This window comes from Panthera uncia (assembly GCF_023721935.1).
Source record: "Panthera uncia isolate 11264 chromosome B3 unlocalized genomic scaffold, Puncia_PCG_1.0 HiC_scaffold_1, whole genome shotgun sequence".
In the NCBI taxonomy this organism is placed as follows: Eukaryota; Metazoa; Chordata; class Mammalia; order Carnivora; family Felidae; genus Panthera; species Panthera uncia.
The window spans coordinates 26395412-26415963 of NW_026057582.1; the positions used below are offsets into that span (position 1 = coordinate 26395412).

General features: G+C 41.2%; 1 protein-coding gene across 1 annotated transcript in view; it reads left to right on the forward strand.

Moving 5' to 3' along the window:
- TMED10 (transmembrane p24 trafficking protein 10) overlaps nucleotides 1-20552 on the forward strand; it is a 41709-nt gene that overhangs the window by 12556 nt on the left and 8601 nt on the right. Inside the window, exons 2-3 of the mRNA XM_049612459.1 lie at nucleotides 6751-6862; nucleotides 11780-11853. Of these exons, the coding sequence (XP_049468416.1) occupies nucleotides 6751-6862; nucleotides 11780-11853 (186 nt within the window). The remainder of the gene's footprint in view (nucleotides 1-6750; nucleotides 6863-11779; nucleotides 11854-20552) is intronic.

Consider the following 20552-nt stretch of genomic DNA (forward strand, 5'->3'; position numbering starts at 1 on the left):
GCTACAGACTCATCTTGTATAACTTTCTGCCCCCGTCCGGGATCAGCCATTTCTAGGAGAATCCCTGCTTCCTTTTATTGGAGAATGAATGGTATTAGAAACCAAGATCTGGGTAGGTAGTATTATTTTTAAGACCTCTCTTCCTGGCTTTTTTTTTTTTTTTTTTTTTTTTTAAACACTATTGTGGTTTCAGCAAGTGGCCAAAAGTAGTTCCAGTCTTCTTGCAACTTTTAGAGTAAGTCTGGGAATTCTGTGAGCAGTAAGAGGGGGGTGGGCTGGGCAGAGAACCCTGGCACAGGAGCTGTCGTCTAGGTCCTTCGGGTCCCACCTTTGCATTAGGTCAGGCACATCATTATAGAGGAGCACTAAAAGTACTTATTCGAACTGTATTTGTATCTTTAGCAAGTTTATGGTTGAAATTGGAGAGTGATATTGGTCACTGTCCTTTTGCAAGGACCTTCCTGATAAATTGTTCTTCATGTCTGGTTCCAGGAAAATTATCTATCATCAGAAAACAAATGATGTGTAACCTAACTTGGTTCTCTTATAGTCTTTTAATCTTGGCTTCCAGAAAACTTAGAGCCAAATTTATTGTGTACATATCATTTGCTGGATTCAGGTTCTTGATAGTGCCTATTTGTTTCTTCCTGCAGGTGACTTCTAATTTCTTTTATTCCTAATTGCTTTATTTGCCTAGGGTATGGGCCTAAGCTTCCTAAAGATCCTTTTCAAGTAGGCAGCATATTATCTTGAATGTTTCATGGAAGCAATGGGAGCACGCTCCAGGAGCAGGACCTGCTCAAGAACCTGTTTCCCGGCTACTGCCTGGGATGGTCCAAGAAAATCCAGTTCTTAAGGAGTTTATTTTCCTGGTGACCTGGATTTTCACTTATTTTGACAGTTTCAGTGTGAGCATTTACATATTCTTGACATCAGCTACCCTGCATATAGAATTAACGCTTTTTCCTTACTTACTAAGTTGTGAACTTTGGTTTGCTTTTATTCAGAAGGTGTTATCTGGAACAAAGCTGTATTACTTCCCATTCCTTGATGTCATATGGGTGAATTTTATGGTTTGATATGACCTTTGTTTAATTAAGAATCTTACAATAAACATTATAAAGGAAGTAAACTTTTAAGGGCTTGCTGTTACAGGAGGTAAAAGTGGCTGTTATTTATTGTATTACCAAGGTACTTTAGTAGAATTTAAGGAAAAAAAGTAGAATCTCTCAATTCTTGAGACACCAGATGACTTTTTAAGGTGATCTGTAATTAGAACATTTTAATTTGAGGAAATTTAAAACCATCATTTCAGGGTTTTAGGCTTTGCCAGCTCTGGCTAGTCACTGAGCTTGGCTCAGTTTTCTATTTCTTAGCTACCTACTGATTTATGTAATTATTTTGGGGTTAGTGCATATGCTTTTTTTTTTTTAATTAATATTGATGGTGTGGCTTCTAAATAGCTGCAAAGTTATGAACTACATGGGAAACTGCCTGATTTTCAGAAAAATTCTAGGATCTCAGAATGCCCAGCAGTCCTTAAGAACTTAACATGGAGGTTAAGTTCTCATGTTGCTTGCTTGGATTTCCAAATATCTGAATAAACAGCCTTTCTACAGTTGTGCCAACTGAAGGTCATAGGGAATATAGAAATGTGAAGGCCCTTAGGGAATTGTGATCATTATCACACACTTTCGGGATTACATTTCATACTGATAAAAGGGGTAGGCAGTGGTGGTTCCTTTGCCTTCAGCCTCTTGTAAAGCATTTGAGTCTTTGCACGAAGATGAATCTTTAATGTATTTTCAGATGTCATGGAAAGAACCATGAAAGCAAGTGATTCTACCATAATTGTAGTACAGTGCACATTGTAGCAAGGGACTGCTTAAGCCATGTTTACCCCTTCCTGAGTACCAATTGGAGGTATGGATTATACCAAAGTCTTTCAGAAGAACATGGCAGGCTTCTTAATTCATTTTGCAAAATACCTGATGAAGGATTTTGCTAATGACTTAATCTACACTCTTTTTATCACCTAGCTCAAGCTCCTGTCCTTAAATTAGTAAATTTTTTTGAAAAACCTTCTTAATATCTTAAGAGATAAAAGAGATCATAAGCCAAGCACAATTAAATTGGGTTGTTTTTCCTAGGTCAGTGTTTTTCCTAGGTTTTTCCTAGGAAAGACCTGGCCTCTTTCCTTGCCTGACTGTGGAGATGATGGCATCTGTGGTGACTGTTCAGTCCTGCATTTTTTTTTTTTTTTAAATGTTTATTTTTTGAGAGAGACAGAGTGTGAGCAAGGGAGGGGCAGAGAGAGAGGGAGACACAGAATCTTAAGCAGGTTCCAGGCTCTGGGCTGTCAGTACCAAGCCTGACATGGCCTTGAACTCCCAAACCACGAGATCATGACCTGAGCCAAAGTCAGATTCTTAACTGACTGAGCCACCCAGGCGCCCCAGTGCTGCGTTCTTGATGCTTATTCCTTGCTGTCCTCTACTGGTTTCATTTACATTAAACATTTCTAGTAGCCTGTAATCCTTTCCTACTGCCTTAAGAATTAAATTAGGGGTGCTTGCCTGGCTCAGTCGGTAGAATGTACGACTCTTGATCCCCGGGTTGTAATTTCGAGCCCCATGTTGGGTGTGGAGATTACATAAAAATAAAATCTTAAAAAAAATTTTTTTTAATGTTTGTTTTTGAGAGAGAGACAGAGCATGAGCAGGGAGGAGCAGAGAGAGAAGGAGGCACAGAATCCGAAGCAGGCTCCAGGCTCCCAGCTGTCAGCACGGAGCCTGATGCGGGGCTCGAACTCACGAACCATGAGATCGTGACCTGAGCTGAAGTCAGATGCTCAACCGACTGAGCCACTCAGGTGCCCTGTAAAAGAAAATCTTTAAAGAGAAAAAGGAATTAAACTAGTGTAAGCAAATCTGGAAGCTTGTTTTTATCCAAGTAAGCCTTAGAAAAGTTCCACATTTTCTGCAACTTTATTCATAGGAGCCAAACTAAGTTAGAGTTTTTTAATCAGCTTGGAATGTGAAAATCTGTTATTCCTGCAGTCATTCTTTCTGAACTTCCTCCTTGCTCTTAAAAGTATCGTTGTGCCTTTGGGAGCTAGGGAGCAGGGACATATGAGTGCCTAATGGGTGACATCCTGAAGAAAGGGAGAATAACACATTGCTGTCACATTGGTGACTACACATTACTTTGGGAGTTGAATAGTTCCCAGACCTTTTTGCCCTATAATACGTGTGTATTCAAGGTTCTAAAGTAGTCTTTTCTTAAGCCTTTTCTTTTAGCTGATTGAGAAAAAGTATCACATGAACAAGAGGCTTTTAGGAATCTTCAGGGCTAAGTGTTCCCTTCTCCTTGCAGATTATATAGTTATTGCTGCTTCAGGACCTCTACCTTGCGGCTGCCTGCTAGTCCCTCCAAGATGAAGAACGCAGACTGAACAGTGCAGTGCTCACTTGAGAGGACTCTTAGCATTCTGATTTGCACAGACCCAGAGAATCTATCACATTCTGTTTCTTAGTCTTTCTTATCATCTGTGCATTCCATTCTTTCACACGTTCCTTTTGTGGGGAAGCAACATGGAATGGAGGAAGAACATGGATTTTCCACTACTTCAAATGCACGTACAGAATTTATTAACTGTGATAAACAGGCTACTGGGTTTCCTTGTCATTAAAATGGGGATAATAAGACGGGCCTCTCTGGGATTGTTGTGAAGATTTAATAAATATTATGTATAAAGTTTATAGCATAATTCCTTAATCCCTGTATGCTTCCAAAAGCAGTTGCAGAACCTCAAGCCTAGATCACTTACTACTTTTCTTTGTTCCTACATCCTGGTTGCTAAGTGTTGCCACTTAGAAATCCATGGCCCATGATCTCAGCTGAGACCTCCATGCTGCCCAGCAATGCTTTCATGTGATTTTAGCCACCTTTTTTCTTGTCCAATGCAGAGGACAGAAATTGTTGGCCCAGAAGAACTTGGTTCCCTAGACCTCTTTTGTTTGGCCTTGACGTAGTTTTTCATATGTTGGGATTGGCTGTGAGGATTTAAAATTTAGGAGATGTCAACTAAAAGTTAAAATGTCTAGCTTCTTTTGAAAACTTGAATGATCTGAAAACCCAGCATGACATGGCAGTCATTGGTTTCTCCCTTGAGACCGGTGTATCTTCTCGTCTTGCCAAATTGTCTACCACCTTGTGGACTGACCCTGGCCCGTGCGATTCACTTAGGTTGCTCAGTTGATCCTGGGAGGCTTTGACTTTTTTGGTCTTGTCCTATGACCTCTTCCTCCTTAAAATCCCTCAGATCCATCCCCTTCTCCCCATCACTCCTAGCCTGGAGTGCTGGAATAGTGTCCTAACCCATCTTCTTATCTCTAGCACTGTCCCTCTTGAGTCTGTCTTCACGGTATTACCAGGTTCATCTTTCTAAATTGCAAACTGAATCATATCACTCTCCTGTTTCAAATTCTTCATTGCCTTTCCACTTTGTACAAATGAAGTTTAAACTCCTTAGCATGGTGTTGCATTTCTGCGCAAGTTGGGGAGGGGCAGAGAGAGGGGGAGAGAGAATCCCAGGCGGGCTCTGCATGGCTCAAACTCCCCAACCATGAGATCATGACCTGAGCCAAAACCAAGAATCCGACGCTTAACTGCCTGAGCCACCCCGGTGCCCCTGGTGTTGCATTTCTGCCTGATCTGGCCAGTACCTCTCCAGCCACTTAACCTCTCTGTGCCTTGGTTTCCTGCTATTGAGCATGAGAGAAATAATAGTTCTTATATATAGTGTTATAATAAAGATTAAATTTAAAATGCATATAAAGCACTTAGCATAGTACTCAAAATTTAATAAGTGCTTAGTAAATACTAGTTATTAGTATTATGATGGTACTATATATATATTTTTTTTCAGGTCTTCATATTTGCTATTTCTTCTACCCTGAATGTTCTTACACCCCTATTTTTCCCTTTTTAACAAAAATTTTTTTTTCATGTTTGTTTATTTTTGAGAGAAAGAGAGATAGCATGAGCAGAGGAGGGGCAGAGAGAGGGAGATGTAGAATCTGAAGCAGGCTCCAGGCTCTGAGCTGTCAGTACAGAGCCTAACGCAGGGATCAAACTCACAAACCATGAGATCATGACCTGAGCCCAAGTCGGATGCTTAACCGACTGAACCACCCAGGCACCCCACTCCCCATCTTCCCCTTAATTGCAGCTTATCCTATGGGACTTAGCTCACATGTCTCTACAGTATATTCCCTGAACCTCAATATCCTTTGGCACGTGTACTTACCTCTAGTAGTGCAGTTTTCACATTATAGTGAAGTCTCATTTCTTACTCATCTCCTCATTTAGACTTTTAAGCCCTTTGAAGATAAGAACTGTCTTACACATCCCATCCCTGTATCCCGAATGACCAGTGCAGATCTAAGCATTGACAAATTAATGATCAACCTCATTCATGGCAGAAGATACTTGATTAATATTACTACTGTTAATTCTTAGGGAATTGAGAAGATGTGCCCTAAAACCTTTTATTAAGCCCTCATTTCAATTTTTTTTTAATGTTTTCTTCTCTATGTGTGCCTTTTTTCCTTCTCTTTTTACATCAGTGTCCCATTTCCATTCTCTGCTCCTACCGCCACTCCATCAGAGTTTGTTTTACAGAAGAGATGTGTTCTTATATGGCTTTTGTAGTGTATTCTTTTGGTAATTGTCTGCTTTGTTTTTGTGACATATCCCTTTCTAGATAATGATACTGGTATACATTTTATAAGGTGAACTTTTGCTGATAAACCCAATCTGTATCAACTGTATCAGCTTTTAGGTTTGGTAAGACTTTTTTTTTTTAAGTTTATTTATTTTGAGAGAGAATGTGCAGGTGGGGGTAGGGGGTAGACAGAGAGGAGCCCAATGTGGGCTCAGTATCATGAACCGTTGAGATCATGACGTGAGCCAAAATCAAGAGTCGGATGCTTAACCAACTGAGGCACCCAGGTGCCCTAGGGTATGGTAAGACATTCTATAGCAGCAACATGTTTTAGCCGTCAGTGTGGATACTGTTTGAATGAATAAAATTTGCTATGTTTGGGTTTCATCTTCTTTTTTTTTTTTTTTTGTAAGTTTGTTTATTTTGAGAGAGACAGAGACAGTGTGAGTGGGGAAGGGGCAGAGAGAGAGGGGGAGAGAGAATCCCAAGCAGGTTCCGCACTGCCAGCGCAGAGCCCCATGTGGAGCTCAAACCCACAAAACCATGACATCGTGACCTGAGCCAAAAGCAAGAAGTGGACACTTAGCTCACTGAGCTACCGAGGCGCCCCTGGGTTTCATCTTCTAATCCAGTTCCTGTCTTTAGGAATGGAGTGAATATAGTCATCATAATGGGAAATAGCAACTGTCTTTTTTTTTTTTTTTTTTTTTTTTTTAATGTTTATTTATTTTTGAAAGAGACAGAGACAGAATGCGGGTGGGTTGGGGCAGAGGGAGAGGGAGGCACAGAATCCGAAGCAGGCCCCAGGCTCTGAGCTGTCAGCACAGAGCCCGACACGGGGCTTGAACTCACGAGCTGTGAGATCATGACCTGAGCCGAAGTCGGGCGCTCAACTGACTGAGCCACCCAGGCGCCCCGTCAACTGTCTTTTATAGACAATGTTTCTTTCCATTTCTCCGGTTTCTGTAAGTTCTCGTCCCCAGTGTTATTTTCTTCCTCTTCTTACTTGCTTTTTCTTTTAGATCACAGATTCTGCTGGCCATATTCTGTACTCCAAGGAAGATGCAACCAAGGGGAAATTTGCCTTTACCACTGAAGATTATGACATGTTTGAAGTGTGTTTTGAGAGCAAGGGTAAGTAATCAGAGTGTTTTTCCCTGAGTTAAGTGTCTTCTCTCAAATTAGAGCATGAACTTTCTCTCCTGGGCCAGCAGGAAGAGGAAATGGAAACTACATTTGCTTATATATGTCTTTCACACATATAAGTGAAAGTTGGCTAATCAGCCGAGTTCTTCATGTCATGGAGTAGGCATTTCTTGAATGATGTGACATTTGGTTTGAATGATAGAGTTGAATTTCGTAGAGATGCTAGAAAATAGTACATTTATATGCTAGTGACACATTTTCTAAGGGATTAGAAATAAGGTCTGTCTGACAATATATAGCAAAGTTAGAAATATTTTTGGTCTCAAGAGCACTTCCCTAGTTCTATCTTGCTATGGATTCTTCTGTGCATCTCAAGGCCAAGATCCTATCCTTAGTACCTTTTAGACTAATTACGTGATGGCTTCTGGGCTCCGTAATGGGTTAAAATAAAAGGCAAATTCCTTTTCACTCTGCATTTGTTAGCTTCAAGGACTCTAGATTCTAAAAGCTGTATGCATTTGTATTTGTTACATTAATTGGGACCCTTTGGGGTGACAGCACATAAAAACAAAACTCAAGCTGCCTTGACTCTCTGAACTGGGAAGTCTGCAGTATGGTGCTGACCTCAGGCACAGCTGGTTCTTGGGAGTTTTAACAGTGTCATTGGAATTCCACCTCTCTCTTAGTGCTTCCTTTCCTTGCCTCCATTTAATTTTATTCTCAGGCTTTCTCTGTATAGTAACAAAAAGACTCCTGGCAGTTTTACATTTGTAGAATATTCAGAACAAATGATCCTAGAAGAGCAAGCTCCTTTGCCAAGAGTGGCAGTAGATTCCCGGGAGTGGCAGATCAACTACCTGCTTTTGACAATTAACCAAGAATTGATTCCCTTGATCTAAAGTTGGTCAATTTACCCTAAAAGCTAAGGGAGTTTGCCTGAAGTAAATGGAATAATAGATTAAAAATTAAAGGATTTTAATGGTGATTTCATGAGTGATATCCTTCTGTCTGCTCCTAGCTGTGCCAGTTCCAGGATGTCTCAACAGTATTCTAGACATTTCCACATAGTTTTGCCACCCTTATCTCAAAACCAAGATGTCTAAGACGTCTAGAGGCCGTATTCATGAGCCTCTCTTCCAAATGAATTCCTCTCGCTTACCACCGTTCCCACTACCCTTCCAGTTACTTGGGCTCACATTTGGAAATTATTTTTTCCTTTGTCAGCCTATCATTGAGTTCTGCTTATACTTCTTTCAAAATATCTTCTGTGTCTGTTACCACACAATCTGAACTCTAATCTTTTAGATCCTGGATTGTGTCATTAGGCTTCAGATACCCCTGCTCTTAATATATCCAAATACTGTTACCAGATTTGTCTCCTAAAACACATATTTCATCATGTCAGTCCTTTTTCAAAAGCTGTCCCTGCTCTATAGTGGTAGTAATGTTCCTATGCTATAGAGTGAAACCCAGAATCAGAATTTTTGAGCTAGAAGAGATTTTAGGCATCCTGGCATTCAATAGTCTTTATATTCTTGCCCTAGCCTTGTCTTCCGCTGCTCATCAGTCCCAGCAGGTCTAGTTTGCTCTGCCCTCTAAACACATCACGTACATTCATTTGCTGGAATGCTCTCTTCCAATAAAAGCATGAGTTTACCTTAGCTTACCTCCCTCAACCATTCTAGCCTGCTCAGTTTCTCAATCGATTGATTCATCTAACACATCATTTATTAAGTGCCCTTACATGCCAAGCGCTGTTTCAAATGTTGGGGATACAGCAGTGAATAAAACCAGTTCTGTTCTCATGGAGCTTACATTTTCATTGACGCAAATAGACAATAAACAAGTAAATATAAATCAGGTAGTAATGAGGACTTTGTAGAAAGAGCCAAATGCCTTGAGATGCTTAGCATACCTCAGAAACAGCAAGGAGGTTAATGTGGCTTCCTCTAAATAGTATATCACTCACTGATGAGATCATTTAGGCATTTTTGAATATGTATGAATATATACATCACACAGCTTTGTGTTATTTAAATGTCTCCTGTATGTCTGTCTTACATTTCCAATTTTCAACTCTTTGAAGGTAGAACTTATCTTTTATTCTGAGTGTTTTATGTGCTGATGCTGTGCATATAGATGTCCAGGAACTAGTTTTTAAAATATATATGTATGAGGCACCTGGGTGGCTCAGTAGGTCAAGCGCCCAACTTCAGCTTAGGTCATGGTCTCACAGTTCAGTTTGTGAGTTCAAGCCCTGCATCAGGCTCTGTGCTGGCAGCTCAGAGCCTGGAACCTATTCAGATGCTCTGTCTCGCTCTCTCTCTGCCCCTCCCCCACTTGTACTCTGTCCCTCTCTCAAAAAATAAGCATTAAAACATTTTTTTCATAAAAATTATATATATATGCATAAATGTATACACATATACAGTATAGTCCCCACTCAGTTTCCAGTTTCATTTGTTTTGATATGGCAATGTGATAACTTGTAGTCTTTGGAGCCCCTTTTAAAAGATTGTTCATTTGGGGGCACCTGGGTGGCTCAGTCGGTTAGGCAACCAACTCTTGGTTTCTGCTCAGGTCATGATCTCACGGTTTGTGGGATCGAGCCCTGCCTCGGGTTCTATTCTGACAGTTTGGAGCCTGCTTGGGATCCTCTCTCTCCCCCTCTCTCTCTCTGCCCCTCCTCCACTCATGCTCTCTCTTGCACTCTCTCTCAAAATAAATAAACATTGGAAAAAAAAAAGTAAGTTGAAAAAAAAGATTCTCCATTTGACAGAGAAATGCAGAGAAGGTTTTGTTCTTGTTCTTCGTTTGTTTTGTTTTATTTTGTTTTCTTTTTACAAAGGGGACCCTTTAGGGCCACGATGTCAGCTACGGGGATAAGTTGGCTGGTCTCTACAAGAGACTATATGGTCTGGACTGAGAACAGCCAGAGGTCTGTGGTTTTGTGGTTTCACTTGTGTTTGAATAATGCTTAATGCTGTGCTGTGGCAACAGAGAGGTGGTGGAAAGAGTCTATTAGGAAGAGAGTATCTTGATCATTTGGACCAGGTGGGGTTGTGAGCTGATTCAGTTACATAACTTTTTAAATGAGGAAGGAGAATCAAAAATCTGCACTGCATCTCTTATGGGCCAATGTTATGATCAGGATTATACATGGGATTTGGGGAAAGAGATCTATACCTCTCTGGGTGCCACTGTTTTGTTTTGGAAACTTACTGGTTTAATGCTCAAAAGGCATCTGTGACTTGTCTTAGTTTCTTATTAGTCCTACCTATGTAGTCTTATTTCTCTGGCTTTCAAGTGATCTTTCTAATCTATCCAAAAGAACTTCTTTACTGTCTTTTAAACCTGCCATACTCATTTCAGTATCTGAACCTTTGCCCATACTTTGCCCTCTGCCTAGAGTACTCTGTCCTTGCCTTCAGGTGCTTTCTCTTTAGTGAAGTCTGTCCACAACTATTGCCTTCCCTTCTCTAACCTTTATTTCATAGCTGAGACTATCTGAACTGGGTTTTTTGGCTTTGTCTTTTTAATGTATTTATTATTGAGAGAATGTGTGCATGTGGGGGGGGGTTGGGGAGCAGAGAGAGGGAGAGAGAGAATCCCAAGCAGGCTCTGTGCTGTCAGTGCAGAGCTGACACAGGGCTCGATCTCACAAACTGTGAGATCATGACCTGAGCTGAAGTTAAGAGTCAGATGCTTAACTGACTAAGCCACCCAGGTGCCCCTGAACTGTTTTTTTTTTTTCCTTCAAGTTTTATACTGCTTTGCATTTTCACTGTAGTTGTTATGCATATATATGTCTTAGATTCCCATGGAATTACTTGAAGGCAGAGATTGTAATTCAGTACAGTTCTAGCACCTAGTGAGTTCTTACTGAGTAGTTATTGAGTTGACTTTTGTCCATATCAGAAACCTCCAGTGTTCAGGCAGCAGAGGGTACAGTACCATTCTCTCTGGCTTATAGTCTCAAGAACCCCGATGCTTAAGTGGCATTGTTTCCCTAAACTCCTAATTTCATGCAGGCAGCTTCTTATTTTATAAATAATTTGGTGAATTGATGAATTCCAGGGGATTGGGGCTGAGCAGTTTCCTGCGACTCTGAGTCTTTTCCTCTCTCCTACCTGATGATTTAAGTTTAAATTCCTTTTTGATCAAGCTGAATCAGTTTACTTTTTCTAATATGAGCATAGTTCTGTTGGCCCTGCTATGCCAAACAGACATTTCTCTAAGAAGCATCCCTGAGAATTGTACTCTTATTTACAAGTATTTTTCTTGGGCTCTTCTAAGTGTTTTGTGCGTCCTATATAACATTTTATTAGCCTACTGAAGTGGCCTTCCATTGACCAAAATGTTCGAATTAATGTGGAATATTAGCTAGATCCTGTGTTGTTTTCAGTACTCATGTTTATATTAAGTAAATTCAAGCTTAGCGTATACCCATTAATCTTTTTTTTTTTTTTTTCCAAAAATTGACAGGCCTTTTCAGATGTGGAAGTGTCCTTTTCAGTCTGAGTTGGTGCCCGCTACCTATTGGCTACTCAATTTTATACTTTTTGACTTGAGTTTTATTTCCTAATCTGGTAAAGTCCGTATGTTGTCCCTTCTGCTCTCCTATTCTTCTGTAGTGCCAGCTGCAGTGGCTTATGTCCTGCCTGCTCAGAGATGTTTGCCAGCAGCATATTCTCACTGCTTTCCGCCACCGCGCACAGATCGAGGCTTTGTCTGGAATGCTTGTGATTTTAGCCAGAGCCAGGAATTTTCTGCAGCTGAGTAGGGGGAGGAGTCACGGCTGTTTCCCTCTATTGAGAGGGTAGGGGTTAGAGAGAGGGAGGGGGGTGGGTGACTTCCCGGAATTTTAAATATTCTACACAATGAAGCTTTTGATTTCTCTCTCAGGAACAGGGCGGATACCTGACCAGCTCGTGATTCTAGACATGAAGCACGGAGTGGAGGCGAAAAATTACGAAGAGGTACGTCCTGCTGGAACAGCCAGAGGAGGCAGTAGCGTGCTGGCTGTGAGGTTTCTGTGACCTAGTCAGGCCGACCGGCTGTGCTTTGCCCAGAAGGCTTTTGTTTTCTCATCAATCATGTGACATCCAGCTACAGTCTTACTGATGCGAGAAGTTGTATTAACAGCCTTGAACGGTAATTATGGCTGTGCCATCAGCCAAATGACTGAACCAGCTATCCCATAGAAATGTTGACGTGATAAAACACTCAAGCGTATGCCATTAGCACTCTCGAGACAGAAACCCAGAGGTATAGCTGTAATTTTTTTTTAAGTTTATTTATTTTGAGCGAGAGAGGGCAAGAGCCGGGGAGGGGCAAGAGAGACGGGGAGAGAGAGAGAGACCGAGACCCAAGCGGGCTCCACGCTGTTAGTACAGACCCTGACACGGAGCTCAGACTCACAAACCTGTGAGATCATGACTTGAGCCAAAACCAAGAGCTAGATACCTAACCAACCGTGCCCCTGTCATTTATTTTTTATTTTGGGAGAGAGCGAGCAGAGGAGGGGCAGAGAGAGAATCCCAAGCTGACTCCGTGCCGTCACCACAGGGCCCGACGTGAGCAGGATGCTTAACCAATTGAACCACCCAGGCGCCCCTATATTTGTAATTATTAAAATTACAGATTTCATTTATATGTTCAAGATTAAGAAAAGCAATGTGTTTTTAATTCCTGAGGATTTTACTCCAGATGGACAGCTCTATGTATGTGTGTGTGTGTGTGTGTGTGTGTGTGTGTGTATGTACATATATATATATGTATATATCTAGGACATGGATTCAATGCTATTTAGACACGAACAACCGTGCTGACTTTGAGAAACACCATAATCAAAAGTAGCTTATAGTTAATAACACAATTTCAGTCTTTTATGAAAAGGAGCACGATGGAAGGAAAAACAGTAGACTGGAGAGCTTGATAACGAATAAATATTTTTGCTGACAGGTAGTATTATAAGGAATAAAAACTGGCATTTATTTGGGTGGTATGGAGGTGGGGGTGTGCATAGGATAAAGGTAAGGGAACTGAGCTTTTTCATCTATTATGATAGCACAGAATGGTTCTTTAAGTGAAGAGCACCTTTTAAAAACCTCAAGGACTATATAAGAGTGGAGAGGACTATATAAGTGGACTTATATAGTGGACTATATAAGAGTATTTTTACCCAAATCAGAGTCTTTTTACTGAGGGCATGAAGAAGAGGTGGGGTACAGGAAATAAATTGGTTTTAAAGACTGTAGACTCAATATTAACAAAGAAAAGTGTATTTAAGAGAATATTCTAGGACTGATGGAGCTAGAGAAGTTGCTCTGCCTTTGGCCAGGACCTGGAAGCGAAATATCCTGGAATGGAATCAGGTTGGAAGTGACTGGCTGGCTCTGCAACAGGAAGGAGTAGTACAACAGCTGCAGCTCTTCAGGTCTTTCCTCTTTTTCCTAGTTCAGATGTCCAATTGAACAAAACCAGGCTGAGTTATGTGTAGGTGATAAACGGGAGCAGTGATGCAGTGGTGAATGGAAGACCGTTCCCAGCAGAGACATTAATTTGCTTGTTACCATGTCTAAACTAGTTTAAAGTTGTTGTTGTTTGTTTTTTTAACGTTTATTTATTTTTGAGACAGAGACAGAGCATGAATGGGGGGCGGTCAGAGAGAAGGAGACACAGAATCTGAAATAGGCTTCAGGCTCTGAGCTGTCAGCACAGAGCCTGACGCGGGGCTCGAACTCACGGACTACGAGATCATGACCTGAGCCGAAGTCGGACGCTCAACTGACTGAGCCACCCAGACGCCCCATAAAGTTGTTGTTTTTTTTAAACATTTATTCATTTTTAAGAGATGGAGCTTGAGCGGGGGAGGGGCAGTGAGGGAGGGAGACACACAATCCCAAGCAGGCTCCAGGCTCCAAGCTGTCAGCACAGAGCCCAACGCGGGGCTCAAACTCACAGACTGTGAGATCATGACCTGAGCCAAAGTCGGACGCTCAACCAACTTGAGCCACCCAGGCACCCCTAACCTAGTTTAAAGAAATAAAGCAAGAGAGCCTCTTTATTTGGTGAACTGAAGAGTAAGTTGAAAAAATCCTTTTAAACTTTGAGGGTTCAGAAGAATCTTAATTATGTTTAAATATGATACTGTGTGTTAAAATGGTGTTATAAGGTATAAAAGAGAAAAATGCTGTTGCAGTTATTATGAAGTGGAAGAACAGGTAAAATGATTTTCAGTTTTTGATTACTGCCTCACTATCCTCAACTGCAGACCGTTCTCTGAGCCAGGTTCCTTTAAATTCCTACTGTGTACAATTTTACCTGTTGTAACTTTTCCTCCTAATATGATGGCTGTCATTAAGTGGTATACATTAAATAATAGGGCATTTGGAGACGTTAGACATCATTTCCCCCTCTAAAACAGAGACTATTATTTGTGAGTTTACATATATATAAAATGATGTGGATATCACTGTAACAGGACATTTTGGAACTCCTATTCCTCCTGGAATTTCAACCATCCTTGGACTTTGTTGACATTGGGGAAGGGCCTTTATCTTTCCTGACCTTTTGCTTAACCCAAGAGGGGAATCCCTACCCGAAGAAACCGCAGCACTTCCTTTGCCTGCTTCCTGCTTTGGAAGCCTGGCATGTCCTAAGCATTTCATTACGCACATGGTTACAACACAGCTCTAAATTCTGTTTCTTAACCAAGTAACTCTTATTACTACTTTCTTCGGTGATCTTACCACCCCCCCACCCTACCCCCCCACCACCAAAAAAAGCAAACCAAACTGAGAGGAGAAGTGGTTATGACACAGGCCAAAGACTAGCCCTTTTTTCAGTCAATGGCTAGGTTCCCTTGAATCTTGCTTAGAAATAGCTGTTACTTGTCTCTCGGCAAATGCCTGTGACAAGAACATGAATAATAGAAGCACTTGTTCTCTGGTTAATTACCAGAGAGCATTGAGCATATGTAGAGGTTTTGAGGCATTTAATTTCAGGCCCTTGAGGTAATGGAGAGCTTTTATCTCCAGAGGATTTGGGCCTGTTGGCATAAGTGTTTAGCTTTGGGGAAGTGGCACATTTCTTTAATTTTTTTTCACATGCAGAACATCTTTCCCTCACAGCTTTGGGCTTCATGACTCTGAAGTCCCTTGTGGTTTTGTAAAGTTCAGTAGTAGTCAATGGTTCGATAGCTGGGCAGAGTACCACAATACCTACTAAATTGGTACAGAGGATTTACTTAATTAGCGCATGTGGAATTGCTGTGTCAATAATAGAAATGTAAGGTGATGCTATTTGGAAGCTAGAATGGTTGTCCTGTTGTAAAGAAGCATAGAGTCTTGAACTTTGAATTCTTTAAAGAGTTCGGAATGCTATCTCCTCAAAAATAAAGCACTTTTGATTCCCTCTGTTGAATTTTAAGGACCTCTCACCACAGTGTCTTTTGCCCATGAAGGGGGCATCTTTTTAGAGTCAGTATGTGAATTGAGCCGTTTTTTGTTTTGTTTTTTTTTTTTAGTGTTTATTTTTGAGAGAGAGCATGAGCAGCGGATGATGGGCGGGGGAGGTGGCAGGGCGGGGAGACAATGGATCCCAAAGGGGCTCTGTGCTGACAGCAGAGAGCCTGAATAAAGGGGCTCGAACTCATGAACTGTATGAGATTCTGACCTGAGCCAAAGTCTGATGTTCAAATGACTGAGCCACCCAGGCGCCCCGAGCCAATTTTTTTTTTTTTTTTTTTTGAGTTTGTGGTCTGTGAACTAGAGCAGCTGTTTATGAGGACTTAATTGTCTAGTCCTGCGGTTGTGGAAATGAAGGCAATCACTGTCTCACAAAGAAGGAGCTATCTGACATATCCTCTAACTCTGGGGCTGTGTATGTCCCTCCTTTCTTCCTTCCTTCCTTCCTTCCTTTCTTTCTTTCTTTCTTTCTTTCTTTCTTTCTTTCTTTCTTTCTTTCATTCATGGGGCCCCATATGCAACATGGGTTGAACTCATGACCCTGAGGTTAAGAGTCGCATGCGCGAATGATTGAGCCAGGCAGGCGTGTGTATGTCCTATCTTGATGTGGATGTCAGCATTTTCAGCACAACTAAAATCCTGTTTTGCATGTGGGTTCTATTAGTATGTCATTTGCTATCAACATGTACACCAGAAACACAATTGCCCTTTTCGGAGCAACAGCTGAAGACTTTTCAAAAGTTCTACTTTTCTGAATGCCCTCGGGAAGGAGGGACTCTGGTTCTGCATACTGGATCCAAAATCCCTTTCTGACATAAGTTAAATGAAATAACATGGGTAAGGAACCTGACACATAGTTGGTCAGTTCAGCAGATTTTGGCTCCCTTCTCCCGCCCTTTCTGGAAATTGAATATGACAGAGTAAATAGGATCATGTTAAATTTCACTTCGCCCTAAGATTGGCAGTATTATCTGGCCTTATTTTGGCACATTGTTGACCTTTTGAGCTTCTGTGAAGAGGCCTGTGATTCACATACCTCCCTACACAAGTAGACTTGTCCTTGGTTATAGGTCGGCCTTCTTTATCTTAACTGTGCTCGATTAGATGGTCTCCACTGTTGCTGCTGTGCTTCTAAAATTTGGGGGGTTGTGGAGGTAACTGCAGTTTGACTGAATTTGGCTTACCACACCAAGCTTCTCTTGACTCTCCGTGCTCCACCAGGAAAACAATCCAGGGATTCTCTGGAGGCGGGTTTGTTTCACATGTCTGTTTTAAGAAGCAGTTTCTCAGAGTTAACACCTTTTCTTGGGGCAATTACATGTAACTCGCAACTCTAGATTCAAATCCTCATTAGAGGAGGGGAAGATTTGGATACGGCCTAAGAAGGATAATTTCAGCCGTTTTGGAAAGTGTTGTATGTATGCAGGGAAAGGCTTTATAACTTGTAGTTTTCCAAGCATTACCTACCACTACAGAGGAGAGTGAAAGTGTGGTAGGGAGGACCTTCTCCTGGGCAGAGGGTGGAAGTAGATGTAGAATGTTCTTAACTTAGAGGAAGCCCTTGCTTCAGGGGACCAACGGCACTTATTTTCTGCTATGAGAAAGTTGGCTTCTCTGAAGAAGGCATGGAATGGACATGCTATGCAAAGTATACATTGTATTCATTTCCTTGAGTTCAAGGGCCAAAGTAGTGTGGGGAAAGAGAGGTGCCTGGGTGGTGCTGCCGTCTTGTTAAGTGTCTGACTCTTGGTTTCAGCTCAGGTCATGTCTCACAGTTTTGTGGGTTCGAGGCCCACATTGGGCTCCGTGCTGGCAGCATGGAGCCTGCTTGGGATTCTCTATTTCTCTCACACTTTCTCTCTCCCCTTTCCTTGCTCACGCTGTCTCTGTCTTTCTCAAAAATAAATAAAACCTTTAAAAAAGTTTTTAGAAGGATAAAAATCAAAACTATGAATATGACAGTGTATGATTGAGTTAATTATGTGGCACAGTCTAAGTGCTATAGGATTTTAGGAAAGAAGGAATTGGGGTGGACAGAAATGGTTAAAAGGAAGCTTCGTGGTTAGGGCTTAAAACATAGGTAGGATTTGGATACACTGAGTGAATGTGCTTTTGGAACTCAAAAATATGGTTTTGATCGCAGTTTACAGCAGAGCTTTGCGTCTTTTTTTTTTTTTTCTAATTTTTTAATGTTTATTTTTGAGAGGGAGAAAGAGTGTGAGTGGGGGAGGTGCAGAGAGAGAGGGAGACACAGAATCTGAAGCAGGCTCCAGGCTCCAAGCTGTCAGCACAGAGCCCAACGTGGGGCTCAAACCCATGAACCATGAGATCATGACCTGAGCTGAAGTCGGACACTCGACTGACTGAGCCACTCAGGGCCCCAGAACTTTGCAATTTTGATGCTGAATAAATGCTTCGGTGATCTTGGGTAGGGAGTCAAGAGACCATGGTTCTGTTAGACTTGGTTTTCCACCCAAAAGACTGAGTAACCATGGAATCTTCAGTTTCTTGATTTGTAAAATGAGGTCGGTCTGTCTGTGATGGCTCTTTGATTATTTAATGGCTAAATGCAGCCTACAAGGGGAATGCTTCCCTCTAGTGGAGAATGTATGGTACACAATCTTGTCAAATAGGCTTTGCTTTTATCTAGCTGTTGACAAAATACACATCATCCTTTCAGCCTAGGAAGAGAGAAGTAGACTAGGATAGTGACCTGCCATCATGAAACATGTATAATTTCACATTCATCTTTAAAAAAAAAATTATTTATTTTTTGAGAGAGAGAGACACACACAGCACGAGCGGGGGAGGGGCAGACAGAGATGGGGAGACAGAATCCGAAGCAGGCTCCAGGCTCAGAGCTGTCAGCACAGAACTCGATGCAGAGCTCACACTCACGAACTCTGACATCATGACCTGAACCAAAGTCAGACGTGTAACTGACTGAGCCACCCAGGTGCTGCTATAATTTCACATTCTTGCAAACACTTTGAACCTTAAATCAGACTTTTATTTTATTTAAGTTTATTTATTTTTGACAGAGCGAGCGAGCATGAGCTAGGGAGGGGCAGGGAGAGAGGGAGACACAGAATCCGAAGCAGGCTCCAGGCTCCGAGCTGTCAGCACAGAGCCTGATGCAGGGCTTGAACTCACGAACCTTGAGATCATGACCTGGGCTGAAGTCGGACGCTTAACCGACTGAGCCCCCCAGGCTCCCCAGATCAGACGTTTAAAAGAGCAGAACAACAGTCTGGGGATTTTGATAGAGGTTTTCTTATTAGCTTTTTGTGCCAACTATGAGAAAAGTCATGATAATACTCATTGAATACTTCATCCTAGGCAAGCAAAGAAGGTCTTCCTGAGAATAGTGGTAATTTGCTTAAAAATTTTACTCTCTTAGTCTCTAAAAATGAGAATAATATCAGTATGAAACCAAGGAAGTTTGGCTGATAAACTGGACAACTTACCCAGATCCTTGAGGCCTAATATAGCTTGATCACTTCACCTTTGATCCAGAAAAAACTTAGTGTAGTCTGCTAGTTTCCTTCATCAGATTTTCAGTACCTACAGAGTAAAAATATAAACTCACACTTGGATTCCAATCTCAGCTCCACCAAGCTCTGAGAACTTGGGTGAGTTATTTAACACTCTGAACCTTAATTTCCTCATCTGAAGAATTTAGAGATAATAATATCTCTAATACAGGGTTATCTCATACAGGGTTAGGAGGATTAAGCAAGATTACAAGGTATGAAATATGTACACATTCTAGATATATACCGGTAGGTCTGATTCATTATACAGCCTTCTTCATCCTCTTCCTCAGCTTAACTCCAGCCTGACTTTTGAACTTTATGTTTGCTGTTAGCCACCACCCTCCCCCAGGCACGTATGTGTGTTGACGTGTGAGTGCACACACACATACACATCAGACTACCTATGACTAGACAACTCATGGTCTCCTAAGCATGGCTTACAGTTTCCTCCCTCCAAGTTTTGGTGTGCAACTTCCCTGTAACCTTGAATGCCTTTCTATCTCATCTCTTTCGGAATCCTGCAGAATTCATGAGACTCGGTTCACTCATTTCCTGTTAACCTTTCCTTTATCCTTCCAACTATGATTAATCGTGTGCTGGTTTCTTTCCTTTCCACTTTTTTTTTTAAGTTTTTTAGATTTATTTTTATTTTGAGAGAGTGTGAGCGGGAAAGAGACAGGGACAGAGGGAGAGAGAATCCCAAGCAGGCTCTGCACTGACAGAGCCTGACATGGGTCTCGATCTCACAAACCATGAGATCATGACCTGAACCCAGGCACACCCTTTTTTTTCCTCTTTACACTTTTAATGTGTACTTTTGTTGTAAAAGTTAATACATAATGCCTTATATTATGGTTATAGCTTTTTATATGAGCCTCTCTACCAGACCGTGAGCTTCTTAGGAACAGAGATCATCATTTATCTTGGTACCTTGCACATAGTAAGCATTGTTGTTAGGGTCTTAAAATGTTCTGTTTTTGTTTTTTTTTTTAACAGCTTTTTACATTTTTTTAATCTCTAAGTTTAGATTAAATGTAAATATATATCCATTCATATTGTTATTTACCATTGAGTATCCATGATGTGTTAGATGGTTGGAATAGCAAATTAGTTTTCAACATTGTTTTAATATCTTGGCAATTCTTTAAGTTTCCTAGATTTAAAAGTATCAAGAATTGGTATCAAGAATAAAGGTATTAAAAAAAAAAAAAAAGAATAAAGGTATTTATTAGGCAGGTATGTGTTTTAGGAAAAGAGACCTTCATCCCACTCATAGAAGGTCAAAACGAATTTACCAAAGTAAGGACAGGGTTGAGTAGGGATTTCATTGAGGAAATATCAACTTGGAAAATGGGAGTTGGGCTGTTTGGTTATGAATAGAGCTAAAGAGTCTGGAGTAGGACCTATACTAGAAGAGGAGTTGGGGAATTGAAGGAGTAAGTAAACGGTGGCCTGTATGCAGTATGGAATACTGTGCAGCAGTTAGGAAGGATGAGGTGAATCTCTAAGCGCTGAAGTTTTTTGTTGTTTTTGTTTTTGGACTTATTTATTCATTTATTTATTTATTTTAATATATGAAATTTATTGTCAAATTGGTTTCCATACAACACCCAGTGCTCATCCCAAAAGATGCCCTCTTCAATGCCTATCACCTACCCTCTCCTCCCTCCC